We start from the raw sequence: 16,880 nt of genomic DNA, 5'->3' as shown, positions 1-16,880 counted from the left end.
AACCGTGTGTAATTTTTCGTGCCATCTAGTGGTAAAAAAGCATTCATTCATTAAGAAGAAAAGGATATTTATTTTGATTGTTGTAATAAGACATTTACTAAAATATAAACATGCATTTTTTTAAACACTCATAGGTTAAGAAATTTGTATATATTTTACATTAGATGAGGCTCACTAAGTGGGAGCTGACATGATTGTCCGCCATCTTGCTGCTTAAGGTACAGCCAAAAGACAAAAACCTGTCCCTTTTCTCTCTTTGTCTTTCTTTTTACCTTTTTTACCTGTTTTCTTTTTTTCTGGTAGCTTAGGCGTCAGCAATGCAAGACTGAGAGGCAATTGGATGTCAAATTATTGACAGGAAAGAGAGTGCGCTGCAGGCAAAACTGTCCAGATTAAAAGGTACAGTGTGTATTATTTAGCACCTTTTATTGCAGGGGTCTCCAACGCAGTGCCTTCTAAGGACAGCTAAAGTGCCCGCGGACCTGTTCTGGAAATAGCTCACTAGTGCTCATTGTGATTTTCTCATAAAATTATTATTTTTTTTTTGTGGTTGACTAAATCTATTTAACCCTACGTCTAATATTTAACCTGGCAATAACACAGTGACAACATACAGTAATAATAATATGATTCGTTGTCATACTGGAAATAAAACAGGGTTCCCTTTATGCTAATTAATACAAAAACAAAAAGTAACTCTCAGCTTCAAAAAGGTTGGAGGCCCCTGTCCTTTTGTATAAATTAATTTTCAAAAAACTACAGTGGTTTATAAAGATAAGCAAAAATACATGAACTGTCAAATAAACATTTTTAGGGTGAAGAAATTTGCATTTACCTTTCTAAAATGAGCTTCACCTAAAGGCAGCTGACATTATCATCCACCATCTTGCTACCTCGGGTACCCAAAAACTTCAAAAAGGCTGGGCAAAAATTAAAAAGTAAAAACGGTGTGTTTTTGAGGCTTTGTAGTTTCCATTCTGCTTTTTGTTTTTTAGCACTTATTCTCAGTTGCACTACACCAGAGGTCGGCAACCCCAAATTTGGAAAGAGCCTCCCCGGACCACAAAAACAAAAATAAAATCTGTCAGGAGCGGCAAAAAATAAAAACGTTACAGAAGCTAAAAGAAAAGAAAAGGTGATTCATACATAAAAGCTAGTCATTCAACATTCAATACTTATTCTAAAGAAAACCCATCCATTCGTCCATCCATCCATTATCTGCACCGCTTATCCTCAGTAGGGTCGCGGGGGTGCTGGAGCCCATCCCAGCTATCTTCGGGCAGTGGGCAGCGGACACCCTGAACTAGTTGCCAGCCAGTCGCAGGGCACACAGAGACAATTTACTTGCTCATTCACACCAAGGGACAATTTGGACCCGCCAATTAACCAGAAATTCATGTTTTTGGAATGTGGGAGGAAACCGTAGAGCCCGGAGGAAACCCACGCAAGCATGGGGAGAACATGCAAACTCCGCACAGGAAGGTTCGATCTCATAACCTCAGAACTGTGCCGCACTAACCACTGCGCTGCCGTGCTGCCCTAAAGAAAATCATCACCAGAAACATACATATACATGTCCCTCGCCTATCTTTTTCCACTTTCAAACATTTCTGAAATATCTCTAGGGAGCCATTATCTAGTGGTCAAATAATACACAACATTTTTTACAGTGTTATATTCATATCATACCGAAAAAAAATCAAACTTTTGTCGGAGGTCGAACTTTTTGAAGATCTTATATCAACATATATATCAATATCAAGTTGTGAATTTGAAGCCTCAGATTTGTTTTTTACACTGATTAATCAGACTACATCCCCTAATCTGAAACCTGAATTTTGACTTGACTTTACTGTTGTGAAAATACCTTGCTGTAAACTTTTTGCTTTTATAAAGCAATGATTAAATTTTAACGGTACATTCTGTCTCCAACTTGCACCAATTGTTTAATTGTGGTTGCAGTTTTCTATTTATATATGTGTTTATTTAGTGCGCAAAACCCAAATGCAGGACCAATATAGCCAATTAAAGATGTTATTATTAAAACCAGATGCTCCCCGTTTCTCCCCACTGCCTATTGTTGCGTCTGGAGACGTCTCAAGCGCCCCCTGCCTGCGTTTGTGCGCCCCTTCAGCGGAAATGCCATATATGGGCGAAAGACCCATTTTTGCTCGGGTATTTATAGCTCTTTCATACATGTAGATGTAATCAGAAACAAAAATGGAGTATAATTTTTTATTTTAAAAAATCAAAATAAAATATTTTTCTAAATGATAAAAATGCGACACTGCCGTGCATTATTGCATAACGCACAAGAACAAAAAAAGAAAAATGACAATAGCACAAAATGACTGTGCTAAGAATTTTTTCCCCTTTTTATATTTCCTCCTTTCTGTAAATTCTTGATATTTACCAAGGCATGACTTCAATTCTAAAAACAGTGCACTGGTCACGTTGCAAGTTCAATGCAGAATCTGCACGCATGAAATGACGTCGTTCATTCATGACGATGGGGGCACCCTTTTCATGTGGAGATATGGGGGTGCCGTCTTAAATTAGCATTTTCTACGTCCAGTGTGTGCCTTTTTAAGTATGTGTTTTCATTAGATTTAATGAAAATGGATGTTGGGTAGATTAGATGTAAAATAAGGAAAGAAAAACATCAACACCGTTGCGTTTGTCCCCACCACCCAGAATGGTTCGCTCTCGCACGCTTCATTCATAAAAATCCAGCTCACTATAAAACGCGGGTCCTCCTCGCCACTCGATGCACTTTGTACCATCCATCAAGGCTGGCAAATGGAAGATAAGTGAGCATTTGGTGCACTATTTGAATTGTTTCTTGTTTTACGACTATTTTTTTTTATAGATACAGATAGACACAAAAATGTACCCGGATTACTCCTCGGACTCGTCATCATCCAGCTGTAGCACAGCATCGCATTGTGGGGAGACCCTTGTCTGCAGCCTGCATCCTCTGTCACCAGTCAATGACGATGAACAGGTAAAAAGAGATGCACACACAATTATTATCATAGTTGATATTAATTAATCATAAAAATACCCTCCCTTTTTCTCAGAACGCGGACAGCGGTGCTTCAGACTGCCTCGTCCCCAGCACACCTGCCCTGTCACCGGCTCGGAGGCTGGCGCGGAAGCCTCGCGTGGTGGCCCTCGCGTCGTCCCCCAAAGGCAAGGGCCAGGTGCCTTCCAACAATAAGACAAAGGCCCCCAGCTGCAGGAAACCCCACAAAGATAAGGTATAGGCGAGGGATTAAAACACATGTGGAATATATCTGTAAAGCACAGCGTGTACATGATAATGCACGTGGTGCATGCACGCATCCTCCTCCTCTGCAGCGTCTTCACATCAGCATTCACGACGTGGACTGAATGTTCTCTTTCTCCTAAAAATCCTGGAAAAAGTGTAATCATTTTTGGGCAGTCAATATAAAATCAATAACGGCATTTTCGTCTCAAAACATTACAATTTAATGAAATCATCCTATTAGCTATCCAGGCCGTCAATTGCTGACAGGGAATAAGAGCCCGATTAGAACTGCGTGCACTTTAGAATCCCGCCGCTAGATGGCAAAAAAAGACTGCCTAACAAATGGTCACCTTAAAGGACGTCGATTTTCTTGCAAATATCGGTTGGTAGCGCTAATGCACAATCTAGTTGGTTTTCTAACTACCAATAACCAAAGGGAAGGGAGGACGATAAATTAGACACAGTCCAAGTATTTGGGCTCACGTTATCTTTGTTTGCATATTATGTAAATGCAGGAAACAATATTCTTATTAAGGCAGATTTTCAATGCATGTTTCGCCTGTACGTGTTTAAAACGTGCTAGAACGGCTCACTTAAAATTAAGTTAGTCTGGAAATTGGTAACCAGTACACCTTTTTTCGATTTTTGAATGTTACATTGTCTTGAATAAAATTGCATACGTTTTGAGAGAGTGTCAATCCTATATGTCGATAATGGGCCGATAACCAGACATTTTTTTAAGGTATATGTATACTCAAAATGTTTGTCAAAAGAAGGGTTGGCTTATTTCTCTTTAAGCTCCTTGAACTAGAGGAATATAAATTCAAAATCAATTATGTTACATTGGCATGTTCTAAGTTACCTGCCATCTTTTTTAAGAATAAATATACATTGACTTGCTGTATTGGTATTAAGAACTACTCAAGTACATTGATAACAGGTTGAATGGAGGCCATTCAAATGTTTTCATTTGTCAAATTATTTACAGCCTTCCAAAGAAGAGGATGAGAGAAGGAGGGTTCGTCGGGAGCGGAACAAAATAGCTGCGGCAAAGTGCCGGAACAGGCGGAGGGAGCTTATTGACACCCTGCAAGCTGTAAGGGCGAGGGCAAGAAAATTAACCTTCAGAGCAAATGGGTAATGCATTTTTTTTCCCTGTCTTTCCACTAGGAAACTGACCAGCTGGAAGAAGAAAAGTCCAACTTGCAATCGGAGATCGAGGAGCTTCTGAAAGAGAAGCAGCGACTGGAGCAGGTTTTATCCTCCCACGAGCCTTTATGTAAACTGGCCAAAGAAGACAAAGAAGACAGTGAGGAAGATGAGGAGGTCCCGATGCTGTCGCCTGAGAGCCCCGCCATGGCTGAAGATCCTAGCCTGCCGGCCGCCACCACCGCCATCTTCGGTAACTCCAACATCCTCCTTTGCGCCAGCATGGAAGAGGACAGAGAGCAGGACCTGAAGGACGAGCTGGACGATTTGGTCCCCAGTCTGGAGATGGAGGCTGAAACGTCGGGGCACGGTGAGGCGATGGCTGGGGCCTTCGTCCCAGACATCGCAGACCTGGACAGGTCTCTTGGCCTAACCGATTGGGAAACCTTGTACAAGTCAGTGGCCGATGACCTGGATTGTCTGGCCACATCTTCCAGCCCTTCGTGCGGCACCAACTATCGCAACGGTATCTTTTCCTTCAACTTGGTTGACATGGACGCAATGGCAGAGGTTGGCCGGAGCGACTTGGAAGACAGCCTGAACTCGCCAACGCTCCTGGAATTGTGAATCCAAAATTCGGAAAAAATAAAAGATGTTATGCAAAGAATCCCCCTTGGGTAATACTCTCAAATGCAGTTCACTTAAGTCTATTGTTGGGAAGGGTTATTTCAGACCACTCACAACCTTGATCACAGAGAAAATAATGTTTGAAAAAAGTACACTTTACAAACGCTTCAAGCCCTATTTAAATGCACAAAAATACTTTTTTAATTAATCACCAGAGGCTGTTTTCACTTTATCGATCACACAGTTCACTAAAAGGGAGATGCAGAGTGTTTGCTTCAAGCCGTTCATCAAAGCCTGTAAAACTGACTGATAAATCAAATGTGAATGCACAATTGCCTATTTGTATACAGTGGGACCTTGCTACTTTGCGGTTCAACGTTCGCGGGTTCAGAGGTTTGCGGGTCTAAAAGCTAATAATAATAAAATAAAATAAAATAATAAAAAAAAAAATGCATTTTTGAAGGGGCGTCGCTACTTCGTGGTTCCACGTTCACGGTTTCAGAGCTTCGCTAGTTCGCGGATTTTCACTTTTTGCGGGTGGTTTTGGTCCCCATTAACCGCGATAACCGAGGGATTACTGTAATGCATATTTGAACAATGCATATTTGAACACCTATGAGTACAATGTTTTTTCTTGAAATATTTTTACACGCAGAAATTGGCATTCATTTTACATAACATGAGCCTCACCTCGCTGACATCATTTTCTGCCATTTTGCATATGGGTACCCTTAATTACCAAGAACATTGCGTTAAACTAGGCAAAAAATTAAGAAGAAAAATGGTGCCGTTTGGAACCTTTGAGTCTGTATAGTCTGGATTCCTACTCGTGTTTTTTAACACTCGTATTCTGTTGCACTACACAATACAGTGGCATCTAGTAGTCGAATAACACACACTCTATGAGTATGTATGTAACCCATTAATGGTTTGAAATATCACACTTGCCCAATCAAAAAGCCTTTATGTAATTTTTCCAAACTCCATGTTTTTGCAGGCATAATCAATCGTACCTGATGAATCAGTAGGTAGGAAGATATCTGCATGCGCTTGCTGTACAAAGACCTTTTGAATAAACCGGACGTACCCAAATGTAGCTGACTTGTTTTTCAATTGCTATACTGTAAAACACACATCTGGACTTTGAATCTTGAGGGGATGTAATGCTGCATGGCCCCTACAGATGAAAAAAAAGAGTTTTATGATACTTCTCATACAGTTGGGAATTTGATCCCTTTGTTCACTATTTTCAATACTTAATTGTTTGGAAGAAAATCGACGACATCCGCCAACCAATCACATTGATTTGTGAAAAAGTTGAGTACTTATATATGCTATACAATATATAGTTATTTTCTGTACTATATAGTATATCGTATTCCAAAATATATACTGTAATTATGCATTAAACATGAAAAACTGATTTATCTGAGGTTCGCTGTTCTTTTGTGTTTTTAGTGATGTATTTGTGTTGCATATATAAAATATCTATTCAATATAGCAGGGCTGAGTTCTTCCATTCATTTATTTTTATTTTTCAAAACGAGAACTTCAAAATAACATGCATGCAATTCACTTATAGCAATTGTGTTGTATCCTCTAACTGTAATGTAATGCTGGACCTGTTTGTGTAATTTGCCGTCCACAAACTTGTGATGTAACGAATACGAAAATACAGCAGGGTAACAGACATGTAGCATTTATGTGTGTAAAGTGCTTCGTTTGCAATGTAATGTGATGTCACTTTTCCATGTGAATGTTGCACCATCTCTATTTTACTGGGACATATTTTATGACATAGTCTATTTTTTTACATACAGGAAAAGTATTCTGATGCAAAGGGCAAGAAATAAAAGTGACATGTTGTTGAAGCATTTCATTGTTCTGGCGGTCAATCTGTTTGTAGATGTGAAAGCAAAAAATGTATATATATATATATATATATATATATATATATATATATATATATATATATATATATATATATATATATATATATATATATATATATATATATATGGAAATATATAAAAACTCCTTTTTTATTTGAAAAGGCCTTCTAGAGCAATTATTTGTAATTAGAATGTACATAACATTCGACGGCACGGCAGCTGATTGGTTAGCATGTCCGCGGCACAGTTCTGAGGTCAAGGTTTTAAATCCAGCTACTGTTGTGGAACGTGGAAATAACTAATGATAAGTATGTAGGCATCTATTTTGGAGAGAACGTCGTTGGGCGTCGCCCCAAACTATACGCAGAGAGGAGATATCGCAAAAAGGGAACGCTTTTCATTGCATTCGGGACGTTCAACATAGATCATTATAGTGTCCTCAAATCAAGTTGAGATATCTCGTGAAGGTCACCTGCCCATGCTGCCAAAGCATATCATGTTGTGACCTCCTGCAACAACGTCATCCAACAGCCTTCCTGTGTGGAGTTTGAATGTTCTCCCCGTGCTTGCGTGGGTTTCCTTCGGGCACTCCGGTTTCCTCCCACATTCCAAAAACATGCAAATCAGGTTTATTTACCAGTCCAATTTGTCCTAGGTGTGAATGAGCAAGTGAGTTGTCTGTGTCTGTGTGCCATGCGACTGGCTGCCAACCAGTTCATGGTGTCCCCTGCCCACTGCCCGTGATAGCTGGGATGTGCTCCAGCACCCCTGCGACCCTACTGAGGATGAACAGTGCCGATGATGGATGGATGGGTATATAACATTTCATATGTTTATTCGGGATAAAAAAAACACAATGATTTAATGTCAATTCAAAATAGTTTATATGAACACATTATTTACGTGTAATTTTAAATATCTGTATATTCTAGTTTAAGGATATGTAAAACAGGTTGTTTGTGTATGGAGTTAAAAGCAAAGAAGCTTAAAATATGCTGATTAACTATGTTAAATAGTTTGTTTTAAAATAATAATTCTTATGACTACTTTTAAATTGTATTCTTTTAGATAAAGGACATTAAATACCCTCTTTAAGCAATGTGTTTAAATACACGAAACAAAAAGTTTAATTAGTAGAGAATGAAAATACTCATATCTAATATAATTACCTATTTAATGTAATAAAGAAATACGAATTATATGCGAGGCAGCACGGCAGCGCAGTGGTTAGAGCGTGTGCGGCACAGTTCTGAGGTCATGAGATCAAACCGTACTAACCGTGTGTTGAGTTTGCATGTTTTCCCCATGCTTGCGTGGGTTTCCTCCGACCCTACGGTTTCCTCCCATATTCCAAAAACATGCATGTCAGGTTAATTAGCTTGTCCAAATTGCTCCTAGGTGTGAATGAGCGAGTGAGTTGTAGTATGTCTCTGTGTGCCCAGCAACTGGCTGGCATGCCTGACTGGCCGGTTCAGGGTGTCCCCTGCCTACTGCTCGAATATGGCTGGGATGGGCTCCAGCACCCCCGCGACCCTACTGAGGAAAAGCGGTACAGATAATGGATGGATGGATGGAATTATATATGTAAGATTTATGGAAATCTACTTCACGTGAAGTGGTCTTTGTCATATTTATAGTTTTGTGTTAAATTATTTGGGGGGGGGGGGGGGGGGATTTTGTAAGGTTTATTATTCTATATTCTTCATCAATTATCCATTATCCGTTATCGGTCAAATCATAATACGCTACAAAGCCAAGGGGCCGAGACACTTGCTCTCAGCCAAGAGGCTGAGTCAAGGTCCTAGCCACAGAGCCATGCAGCGATCATTGCGAATGCACCGTTCCCGGAGGTACTGCAATACCGGGCCGATGCGTGGAGTGGACAGAGCAAGCTCTTATTCCATCTCCCGATTGCAAAAATCAAACTTACAGCACAGCATTGCTGCAATTTGGCCAAGTAGTTTACTTCATAGACAGAATCACAGTTAGGACACAATCTAGTTAGTACACAATCTTGAACTGCAGGTGACATGGTATCTCCCCTGCCAGGTGATATGAGGAAATAAAAGAAAAAACGAGTGGGAGCTCAATTACATCGCATTTTTGTGCTTTCTAGACAACTTCAGCAGCGCTGACGTCACAGAGTTAGCAGCGTTCCGCGTCCGGAGACCAAATTAGGAACGGGGCGGGTAATGGAGAGCAGAGGTTGTTTTGTTGCTATGGTGACCGCTGCGCCATTGCGGCCGGGGTGGGGGTGGGGGTTATGTGGATTTTGCGTTTTCTTTCTCTATTTTTCCAACCAAACAACTGCAATTTTCGACGATCATCTAATTTGTAACGTATACCTCACGACTTGTCATAGTTACGAAATTGAGATATTTGTATAAAGGTGTGTTCAAGGTCTCAGTGTTGGAGAATAGTTTTCGCCGATGTTTTTACAGAAGGTTGAAATGAGTAGGTAAGGTTTGAGACAGTAGGAGCCGCTAGTGCTTCACAAGTATGAGTACTGTACTTTTACTACCAGTAGATCGGGTGGAAACATTTGTTGGCCTGGAGAGGGATGGGCGACACCAGGTTGTACCTGCCCAAGACGCGCCACGGGAAATGGTGCCCGTACGACCCTCGGGGTTAAGGGAATCAGAGTTAAATGCATACGTACTGAATCGTCACCACCATAGGGATGGCTTATGTGTCCCTAATGTTATGTCCAGTATTTCTCATTTCACATTTTTAAGTATGATTATAAACCGTATCGGTGTAGCCAGCCCGTATTTGGGGGTGCTTAAGCACCCCCAAATTCAACCCAAGTACGCCCCAAAAATGTTAGCATTTTTGGAACCCTATGTTCCTTAATAAAGAACAAAGATAGGCTAAAATTATTTTGAAAAGGCTGCGTTAAAAAAAGGAAAACAGAACAAAATAGTTCAGTCCATGGGTGTAATCAGCCCATTTTGGGGGGTGCTCAAGGACCCCCCAAATTAAATCCACCAGGATATTATAGAATTTTCAAAACTATTTCCATTAATGAAAGACAAGATCAGCTAAAATATGATGAAAAATGCTAGATTAAAAATATAAAAGTAAAACGATAGGCATCACCAGCTTCATTTTGCACCCTAAAATCAAACCCAAGCATCCCACTAAATTATAGCATTTATAAAACTCCCTTTTCCTTCATATTATAAAAAAAGCTCAATAGTTTTTTAGAAGCAAAAATATGAACAACACAGCGTCGGAAATACTCTGCCTTACAATGGTTCATTTGTATTTTTGTAGTATTTCTGTAGTCTTAAAGTATTACAGTAGTTTTATTTTTATAGTATTTTTGTAATATTTCTGCTGATATATTTTTTGTAGTATATCCATAGTATTATTTATAGTATATATGCAGTATTTTCTGTAGTATTACTTGAGTTGCGTTTTTGTGGTATTTTTGTAGTATTTCTGTAGTATTTTTTATCGTATTACTGTACTTTTATTTTGTTGTATTTGTAGTCATTGTGAAGTATTTTTGAAGTAGTTGTGCAGTAATATTTTTGTGGGACAAAGTGGGAAGCAAACACATTTTTATTAGTGGTACTTTATTTTATATTATACTTCAGCCCGGAACCACAAAGCTCGGAACCAAAAATCAATCGTTATAAACAAATCAGGGCAGCACGGCGGCGCAGTACAGTTCATGTCTTGGAAACCTCCTGCGTGGGTTCAAATCCAGCTCCAGACTTCCTGTGCGGAGTTTGTATGTTCGCCCCGTGCTTGCATGGGTTTCCTCCGGGCACTCCGGTTTCCTCCCACATTCCAAAAACATGCATTTCAGGTGAATTGGCCGGTCCAAATTGTCCCTAGGTGTGAATGAGCGAGTGAGTTGTCTGTCCCCGTGTGCCCTGCGATTGGCTGGCAACCAGTTCAGGGTGTCCCCTGCCCACTGCCCGATGATTGCTAGGATGGGCTCCAGCACCCCCGCAACTCTACTGAGGATAAGCGGTGCAGCTAATGAGATGAGATAAACAAATCACAAAATATTTGATTTGAATGATACAAGTGGAATGTGATTTGGGTAAGTCGGCATTATCGATGAGATATTGACGCTATCGAAGCTCTTTGCAGCCTACGCCTCGTTAGATGGGACGATAAAAATGTCAGAAAAGGCTAATACAGCTGAACATTGAACATGTGTACAAGCTCACATTTGAAATGAGCTTGGAAGTTTTGTTTAACCCCTTCAGTGCAATCATGTGCACTTTTAAGAAGCATTTTCCTCGAGTGTCAAAAAGTAAAAATACATCTTGTTTGTTTCATTATTTTTTTCATTTATTCTAAAGGCTTTGGCAATGCTGATTAATAAGTATAAAGCCTGTGGGAATTATTTCAGTATTATAAATCACACATCGATTAGCCCCCAGTTCCTAGTGTTGATTTGCTTCCTCTATGATTGAAAGTGTGTGGGAGCCACCCCCCCCGAATAATCGAAATCATGTGATCACGTCACCAGAAAGCATCGAGCGCTCAATGGTTCTTGCAAAGTTCATGCATCACTCATGTATAAATTCAGTGTTCATGCAATAAAATGTTATTTTGCAACCAAAGTGTCCTTGTGTTTATGGAAAACATTGTTTGGATATTAAAGGTACCGTAATACAATTCTGTTTCTTGTGAAACTTTATTTCTGCATTTTTTAATTATTCTTCACTCAAATAGCTTTTTTAATGACAAAGGCCAAAAACTATAAACTTAATGTTGCACTTTAGTTGGAAATGGAAGTCAATCAGATTAATGAGAAATTACATAATGTCACAGTTGCCCATTGCCCTCACTTGGCCCCGCCCGTTTGGCGCCAGCTGTGGCTCGTTGCCTGATTGACTTCCCTCCTATTCAAACTCAGTGCTCTCATTCACTCCTAGTCAGTCTGTCAACCAATCTTTTCACGTGCAAGACTTGTGCTTTGACTCTGTCCAGTATCCTGCTCGTGTATCCAGTGTCCGGTATCGACCCTTTCTGTCTCGTCCTGTCCAGTATCTTGCTCCAGTCTCCAGAGTCCGATATCGATCCCGCCTCTCTCGTCCTGTCTGGTATTTTGCTCCAGTCTTCGGTATCCGGCATCGATCCTGTTTGTCTCATCCTGTCCGGTATCTTGCTCCAGTATCCGGTATCAATCCCGTCTGTCCTGTCCGGTATCGATCCCATTTGTTCCGTCCGGCCTCGATCTATTCTGTCTGACTTCTCTGTCTCACTTCTTCCGCCCAGCGATCGCTGTATCCCTGGCGTTTGTGTTCACGCGCATGACAGCCCCATTCCCGTAATATAAAGTTTGTGTGAAAATGTTACGCGTCTGGGTCCTTTGTCTGTTTAGGTTCTGACACATGATATACTAAAATGGGACACCAAATTTGTTTGGATATATGTTAGCATTTACTGAGTTAGCACTTGTAGCAGGAAACAATTGTGTGATGTAAATGTTCTGCATTTATGTATCCTAAAAAGTCTAGTTTAAAAGGGACATTGTGCAGTATTTGACCACTAGATGTCGCTGTAATGTCCCGTGCAATCGAAAACCAGTGCTAAAAAATACAAGAAAGAATAATTACTAGAGGGACTCTAAGTGACAAAACTGCACCATTTTTCTTCTTATTTTTTTGCCCAGCCTTTTGCAAGGTTTTTGGGTAGCTGTAGCTGCAAGATGGCGGACAAGGATGTCAGCTCCTTTGACGTGGGACTCACGATATGTATGATAAATGAAAATTCCTTGAACTATGAGTATTTCAAAAAAATGCACGTTTAAACGATAGTCGATGTAGTTTCTGGTTACAGTAATTATTTAAATAAATATTGCTTTTATCATAATTTCAGTTTTTTACCACTCGGAAGAGCCAAATAAGACATTCTCCCTTAGTAATTGTCAGGCTAATGTACAGTGCATCCGGAAAGTATTCACAGCGCTTCACTTTTTCCACATTTTGTTATGTTAGAGCCTCATTCCAAATTGTATTAATTTAATCTCTTATCTCAAAATTCTACACAAAATACTCCATTATGACAATGTGAAAAAGTTGTTGTTTTTTTTTAACTTTTTTTGAATTAATTAAAAATATAAAACTAAGAAATCACATTTACATAAGTATTCACAGCCTTTGTTGATCCACCTTTGGCAGCAAATACAGCCTCAAGTCTTTTTGAATATGATCCCACAAGTTTAGCACACCTATCTTTAGGCAGTTTTGCCCATTCTTCTTTGCAATAAGTCTCAAGCTCAATCAGGTTGGATGGGAGACGTTTGTGCACAGCTAATTTCAGATCTCTCCACAAATGTTCGATCGGATTCAAGTCTGGACTCTGACTGGGCCACTCCAGGACATTCACGGAGTGGTTCTGAAGCCAATCTTTTGAGATCTTGGCTGTGTGCTTTGGGTCGTTGTCCTGCTGAAAAATGAACCTTCGCCCCGGCCTGAGGTCAAGAGCGCTCTGGAGCAGGTTTTCATCCAGGATATCTCTATATATTGCTGCATTCATTTTTCCTTCTATCCTGACTTGTCTGCCAGTCCCTGCTGCTGAAAAACATCCCAACAGCATGATGCTGCCACCACCATGCTTCACTGTAGGGATGGTATTGGCCTGGTGATGAGCGGTGCCTGGTTTGCTCCAAACATGGCGCCTGGCATTCACACCAAAGAGTTCAATCTTTGTCTCATCAGACCAGAGAAATTTGTTTCTCATGGTCTGAGAGTCATTCAGGTGCTTTTTGGCAAATTCCAGACGGGCTTCAATTTTACTAAGGAGTGGCTTTCGTCTGGCCACTCTACCATACAGGCCTGATTGGTGGATTGCTGCAGAGATGGTTGTCCTTCTGGAAGGCTCTCCTCTCTCCACAGAGGAACGCTGGAATTCCAACAGAGTGACCATCGGGTTCTTGGTCACCTACCTGACTAAGGCCTTTCTTCCCCGATCGCTCAGTTTAGAAGGCCGGCCAGCTCTAGGAAGAGTCCTGGAGGTTCCAAATGTCTTCCATTTACGAATAACGGAGGCCACTGTACTCATTGGGACCTTCAAGGCAGCAGAAATTTTTCTGTATCCTTCCCCAGATTTGTGCCTCAAGACAATCCTGTCTCGCAGGTCTACAGACAGTTCTTTTGACTTGCTCTGACATGCACACTCAACTGTGGGACCTTATATAGACAGGTGTGTGCCTTTCCAAATCATGTCCAATCAACTGAATTTACTGCAGGTGGACTCCAATTAAGCTGTAGAAAGATCTCAAGGATGATCAGTGGAAAAAAGATGCACCTGAGCTCAATTTTGAGCTTCATGGCAAAGGCTGTGAATACTTATGTAAATGTGATTTCTTAGTTTTCTATCTTTAATAAATTTCAAAAAAGTTAAAAAAAAAAACTTTTTCACATTGTCATAATGGAGTATTTTGTGTAGAATTTTGAGATAAGAGATTAAATTAATACAATTTGGAATGAGGCTGTAACATAACAAAATGTGGAAAAAGTGAAGCGCTGTGAATACTTTCCGGATGCACTGTAAATTCACGTGGATGTTCTGAGCAAACCATGGAAGCGGTGACAATAAATCCATGAGATTTACAAACTCAGGTACACGCCGACGCCATCCGCCATGGCGAACGTCACGTATCACGTCTCAGCATCAGGTGACCTCTGTTCGCAAGTGTTCCACGGCCCATGACATTGATGAATCCGTGCAAATACAGCACTTCCCTGGGACTATAAGAGCAAGCAGGAAACGGCGTGCTTGGCGATGTGCATCAGGATGAGATAATGCGACATGGAAAGAGTGACGAATAATGTGAGACATGCAGAAGAAGATGAAGACAATTGCTTGAACTAAGAAGTGACTGACAATTTGGCTTGTCTCAGAGACTTGAGGGAGAATAGAATAGTTAAAGGGGCAGTCTGTATTATTTGACCACTAGATGTGGCTGTATTGCGTAGCGCAGCCAAATCTATGAGACAAAAAGCAAAAGGAAAATTACAAACTATGCGGTGTCAAAGTGTCAAAACTTGTATCTCTTTTTTTTGCCTGACCCTTCATGAGGTTTTTGGGGAACTGTAGCAGAGAGATGGCATACAATTATGTCAGCTACCTCTAGGTGAGGCTGATCTTATGTAAAATTAAAGCATATTTCTTGACATACAGGTATTTTTATGTGATGGTTAATGTATCTCATCCTATTATTCAAATTAACATTATTTTTTATTGTAATTACATCTTATTTTTTACAACTAAAAGTTGCTAAATAATACACGATGTCCCTTTACGGACAGTGCCAACAGCAGAGGCTGCCGGGTCATTGTCCATCACTTCCTTTGAAATTTCCAATAAGTCGTCCACTTCCATGTCAGGCTTGCTCTTGCTTTTGTTTTCTGGTATAGATAGGTAAATAATAAACCCTGTCCCTTTAAAAGCAGCACTATTCTTAACATGTTAGCAGTCGTCAGAACATTGAAATGTACAAAGCATAGTTTTCTTTATTTATATATACATATATATATATATATATATATATATATTTACGTTTACATATGTATACATACGTATACAGAAATACATATATGCGTATACATCCATACATACGTATACAGTGGCTTGCAAAACTATTTGGCCCCCTTGAACTTTGTGACCTTTTGCCACATTTCAGACTTCAAACATAAAGATAAAAAACTGTAATTTCTTGTGAAGAATCAACAATAAGTAAGACACCATAATGGAGTGAAACCTACTTTATTGGATATTTTAAACTTTTTTAACAAATAAAAAACGAAAAAGTGGGTGTGCAAAATTATTCAGCCCCATTGAGTTAATACTTTGCAGCGCCACCTTTTGCTGCGATTAAAGATGCAAGTCACTTGGGGTATGTCTATTAGTTTTGCACATTGATAAACTGATATTTTTGCCCATTCCTCCTTGCAAAACAGCTTGAGCTCAGTGAGGTTGGATGGAAAGCATTTGTGAACAGCAGTTTTCAGTTCTTTCCACAGATTCTCATATGGATTGAGGTCTGGACTTTGACTTGGCCATTCTAACACCTTGATATGTTTTTTGTGAACGATTCCATTGTAGCTTTTGCTTTATGTTTTGGATCTTTGTCTTGTTGGAAGACAAATCTCCGTCCCAGTCTCAGGTCTTTTGCGGACTCCATCAGGTTTTATTCCAGAATGGTCCTGTATTTGGCTCCATCCATCTTCCCATCAATTTTAAACATCTTCCCTGTCCCTGCCCAAACCATGATGCTGCCACCACCATGTTTGACTGTGGGGATGGTTTGTTGAGGGTGATCAGCTGTGCTGCTTTCACGCCAAACATAACGTCTTGAGCATTGTTGCCAAAAAGTTCGATTTTGGTCTCATCTGACCAAAACACGTTCTTCCACATGTTTGGTGTATCTCCCAGGTGGCTTGTGGTAAACTTTAAACAACACTTTTTATGGATATCTTTAAGAAATGGCTTCCTTCTTGCCACTCTTCCAAAAAGGCCAAATTTGTGCAGTATATGACTGATTGTTGTCCTATGGACACCCACTTTTTCGTTTTTTTTTTATTTGTTGAAAAGGTTTAAAATATCCAATCAAGTGTGTTCCACGTCATGATTGTGTCCCACTTATTGTTGATGCTTCACAATAAATTACAGTTTTATATCTTCATGTTTGAAGTCTGAAATGTGGCAAAAGGTCACAAAGTTCAAGAAAGGCCAAATAGTTTCGTAAGCCATTGTACATCCATACATACGTATACACCCATACATACGTATACACCCATCCATCTACATATACGTATACATCCATCAATATATACGTATACATCCATCCATCCATTTTATATATGTATATATATATATATATATATATATATATATATATATATGTATATATATATATATATATATATATATGGAGAAAGAGGGTGAGAGAGAGAGAATAACATTAG

The 16,880-nt window shown here is 39.8% G+C and overlaps 1 protein-coding gene and 1 pseudogene across 3 annotated transcripts; one reads left to right on the top strand and one right to left on the bottom strand.

Annotated features, from left to right (window-relative positions):
• Positions 1–6,921, top strand: LOC148346644 (protein c-Fos-like). 3 transcript variants are annotated; one of them, XM_088325252.1, is made up of 6 exons: positions 1–218; positions 304–399; positions 2,870–3,004; positions 3,081–3,260; positions 4,260–4,367; positions 4,442–6,921. In XM_088325252.1, exons 3-6 carry the CDS (start codon positions 2,888–2,890, stop codon positions 5,045–5,047), a joined length of 1,011 nt encoding a protein of 336 aa, XP_088181378.1. In that variant the 5' UTR covers positions 1–218; positions 304–399; positions 2,870–2,887; the 3' UTR covers positions 5,048–6,921. The 3 variants fall into 3 exon arrangements, with proteins under 3 accessions (XP_088181378.1, XP_088181376.1, XP_088181377.1); XM_088325251.1 differs by lacking the exons at positions 1–218; positions 304–399 and adding an exon at positions 2,751–2,810; XM_088325250.1 differs by lacking the exons at positions 1–218; positions 304–399 and having other exon boundaries at positions 2,728–3,004.
• Positions 6,922–8,767: 1,846 nt separating this feature from the next.
• On the bottom strand, positions 8,768–8,888 carry LOC148346643 (U2 spliceosomal RNA; annotated as a pseudogene).
• Between the last annotated feature and the right edge of the window lie 7,992 nt (positions 8,889–16,880).

Source organism: Urocampus carinirostris, chromosome 20 (assembly GCF_059441175.1).
Source record: "Urocampus carinirostris isolate Australia breed hairy pipefish chromosome 20, RoL_Ucar_1.0, whole genome shotgun sequence".
In the NCBI taxonomy this organism is placed as follows: Eukaryota; Metazoa; Chordata; class Actinopteri; order Syngnathiformes; family Syngnathidae; genus Urocampus; species Urocampus carinirostris.
This window is presented reverse-complemented; position numbering and strand designations above follow the sequence as displayed.

Bases quoted from the DNA above. Each gene is read 5' to 3' on its own strand.
- LOC148346644 (XM_088325252.1), top strand. From the start codon at position 2,888: ATGTACCCGGATTACTCCTCGGACTCGTCATCATCCAGCTGTAGCACA. The intron at 3,005-3,080 runs GTAAAAAGAGAT...CCTTTTTCTCAG, and splicing joins CAGTCAATGACGATGAACAG to AACGCGGACAGCGGTGCTTC. The intron at 4,368-4,441 runs GTAAGGGCGAGG...TCTTTCCACTAG, and splicing joins TTATTGACACCCTGCAAGCT to GAAACTGACCAGCTGGAAGA.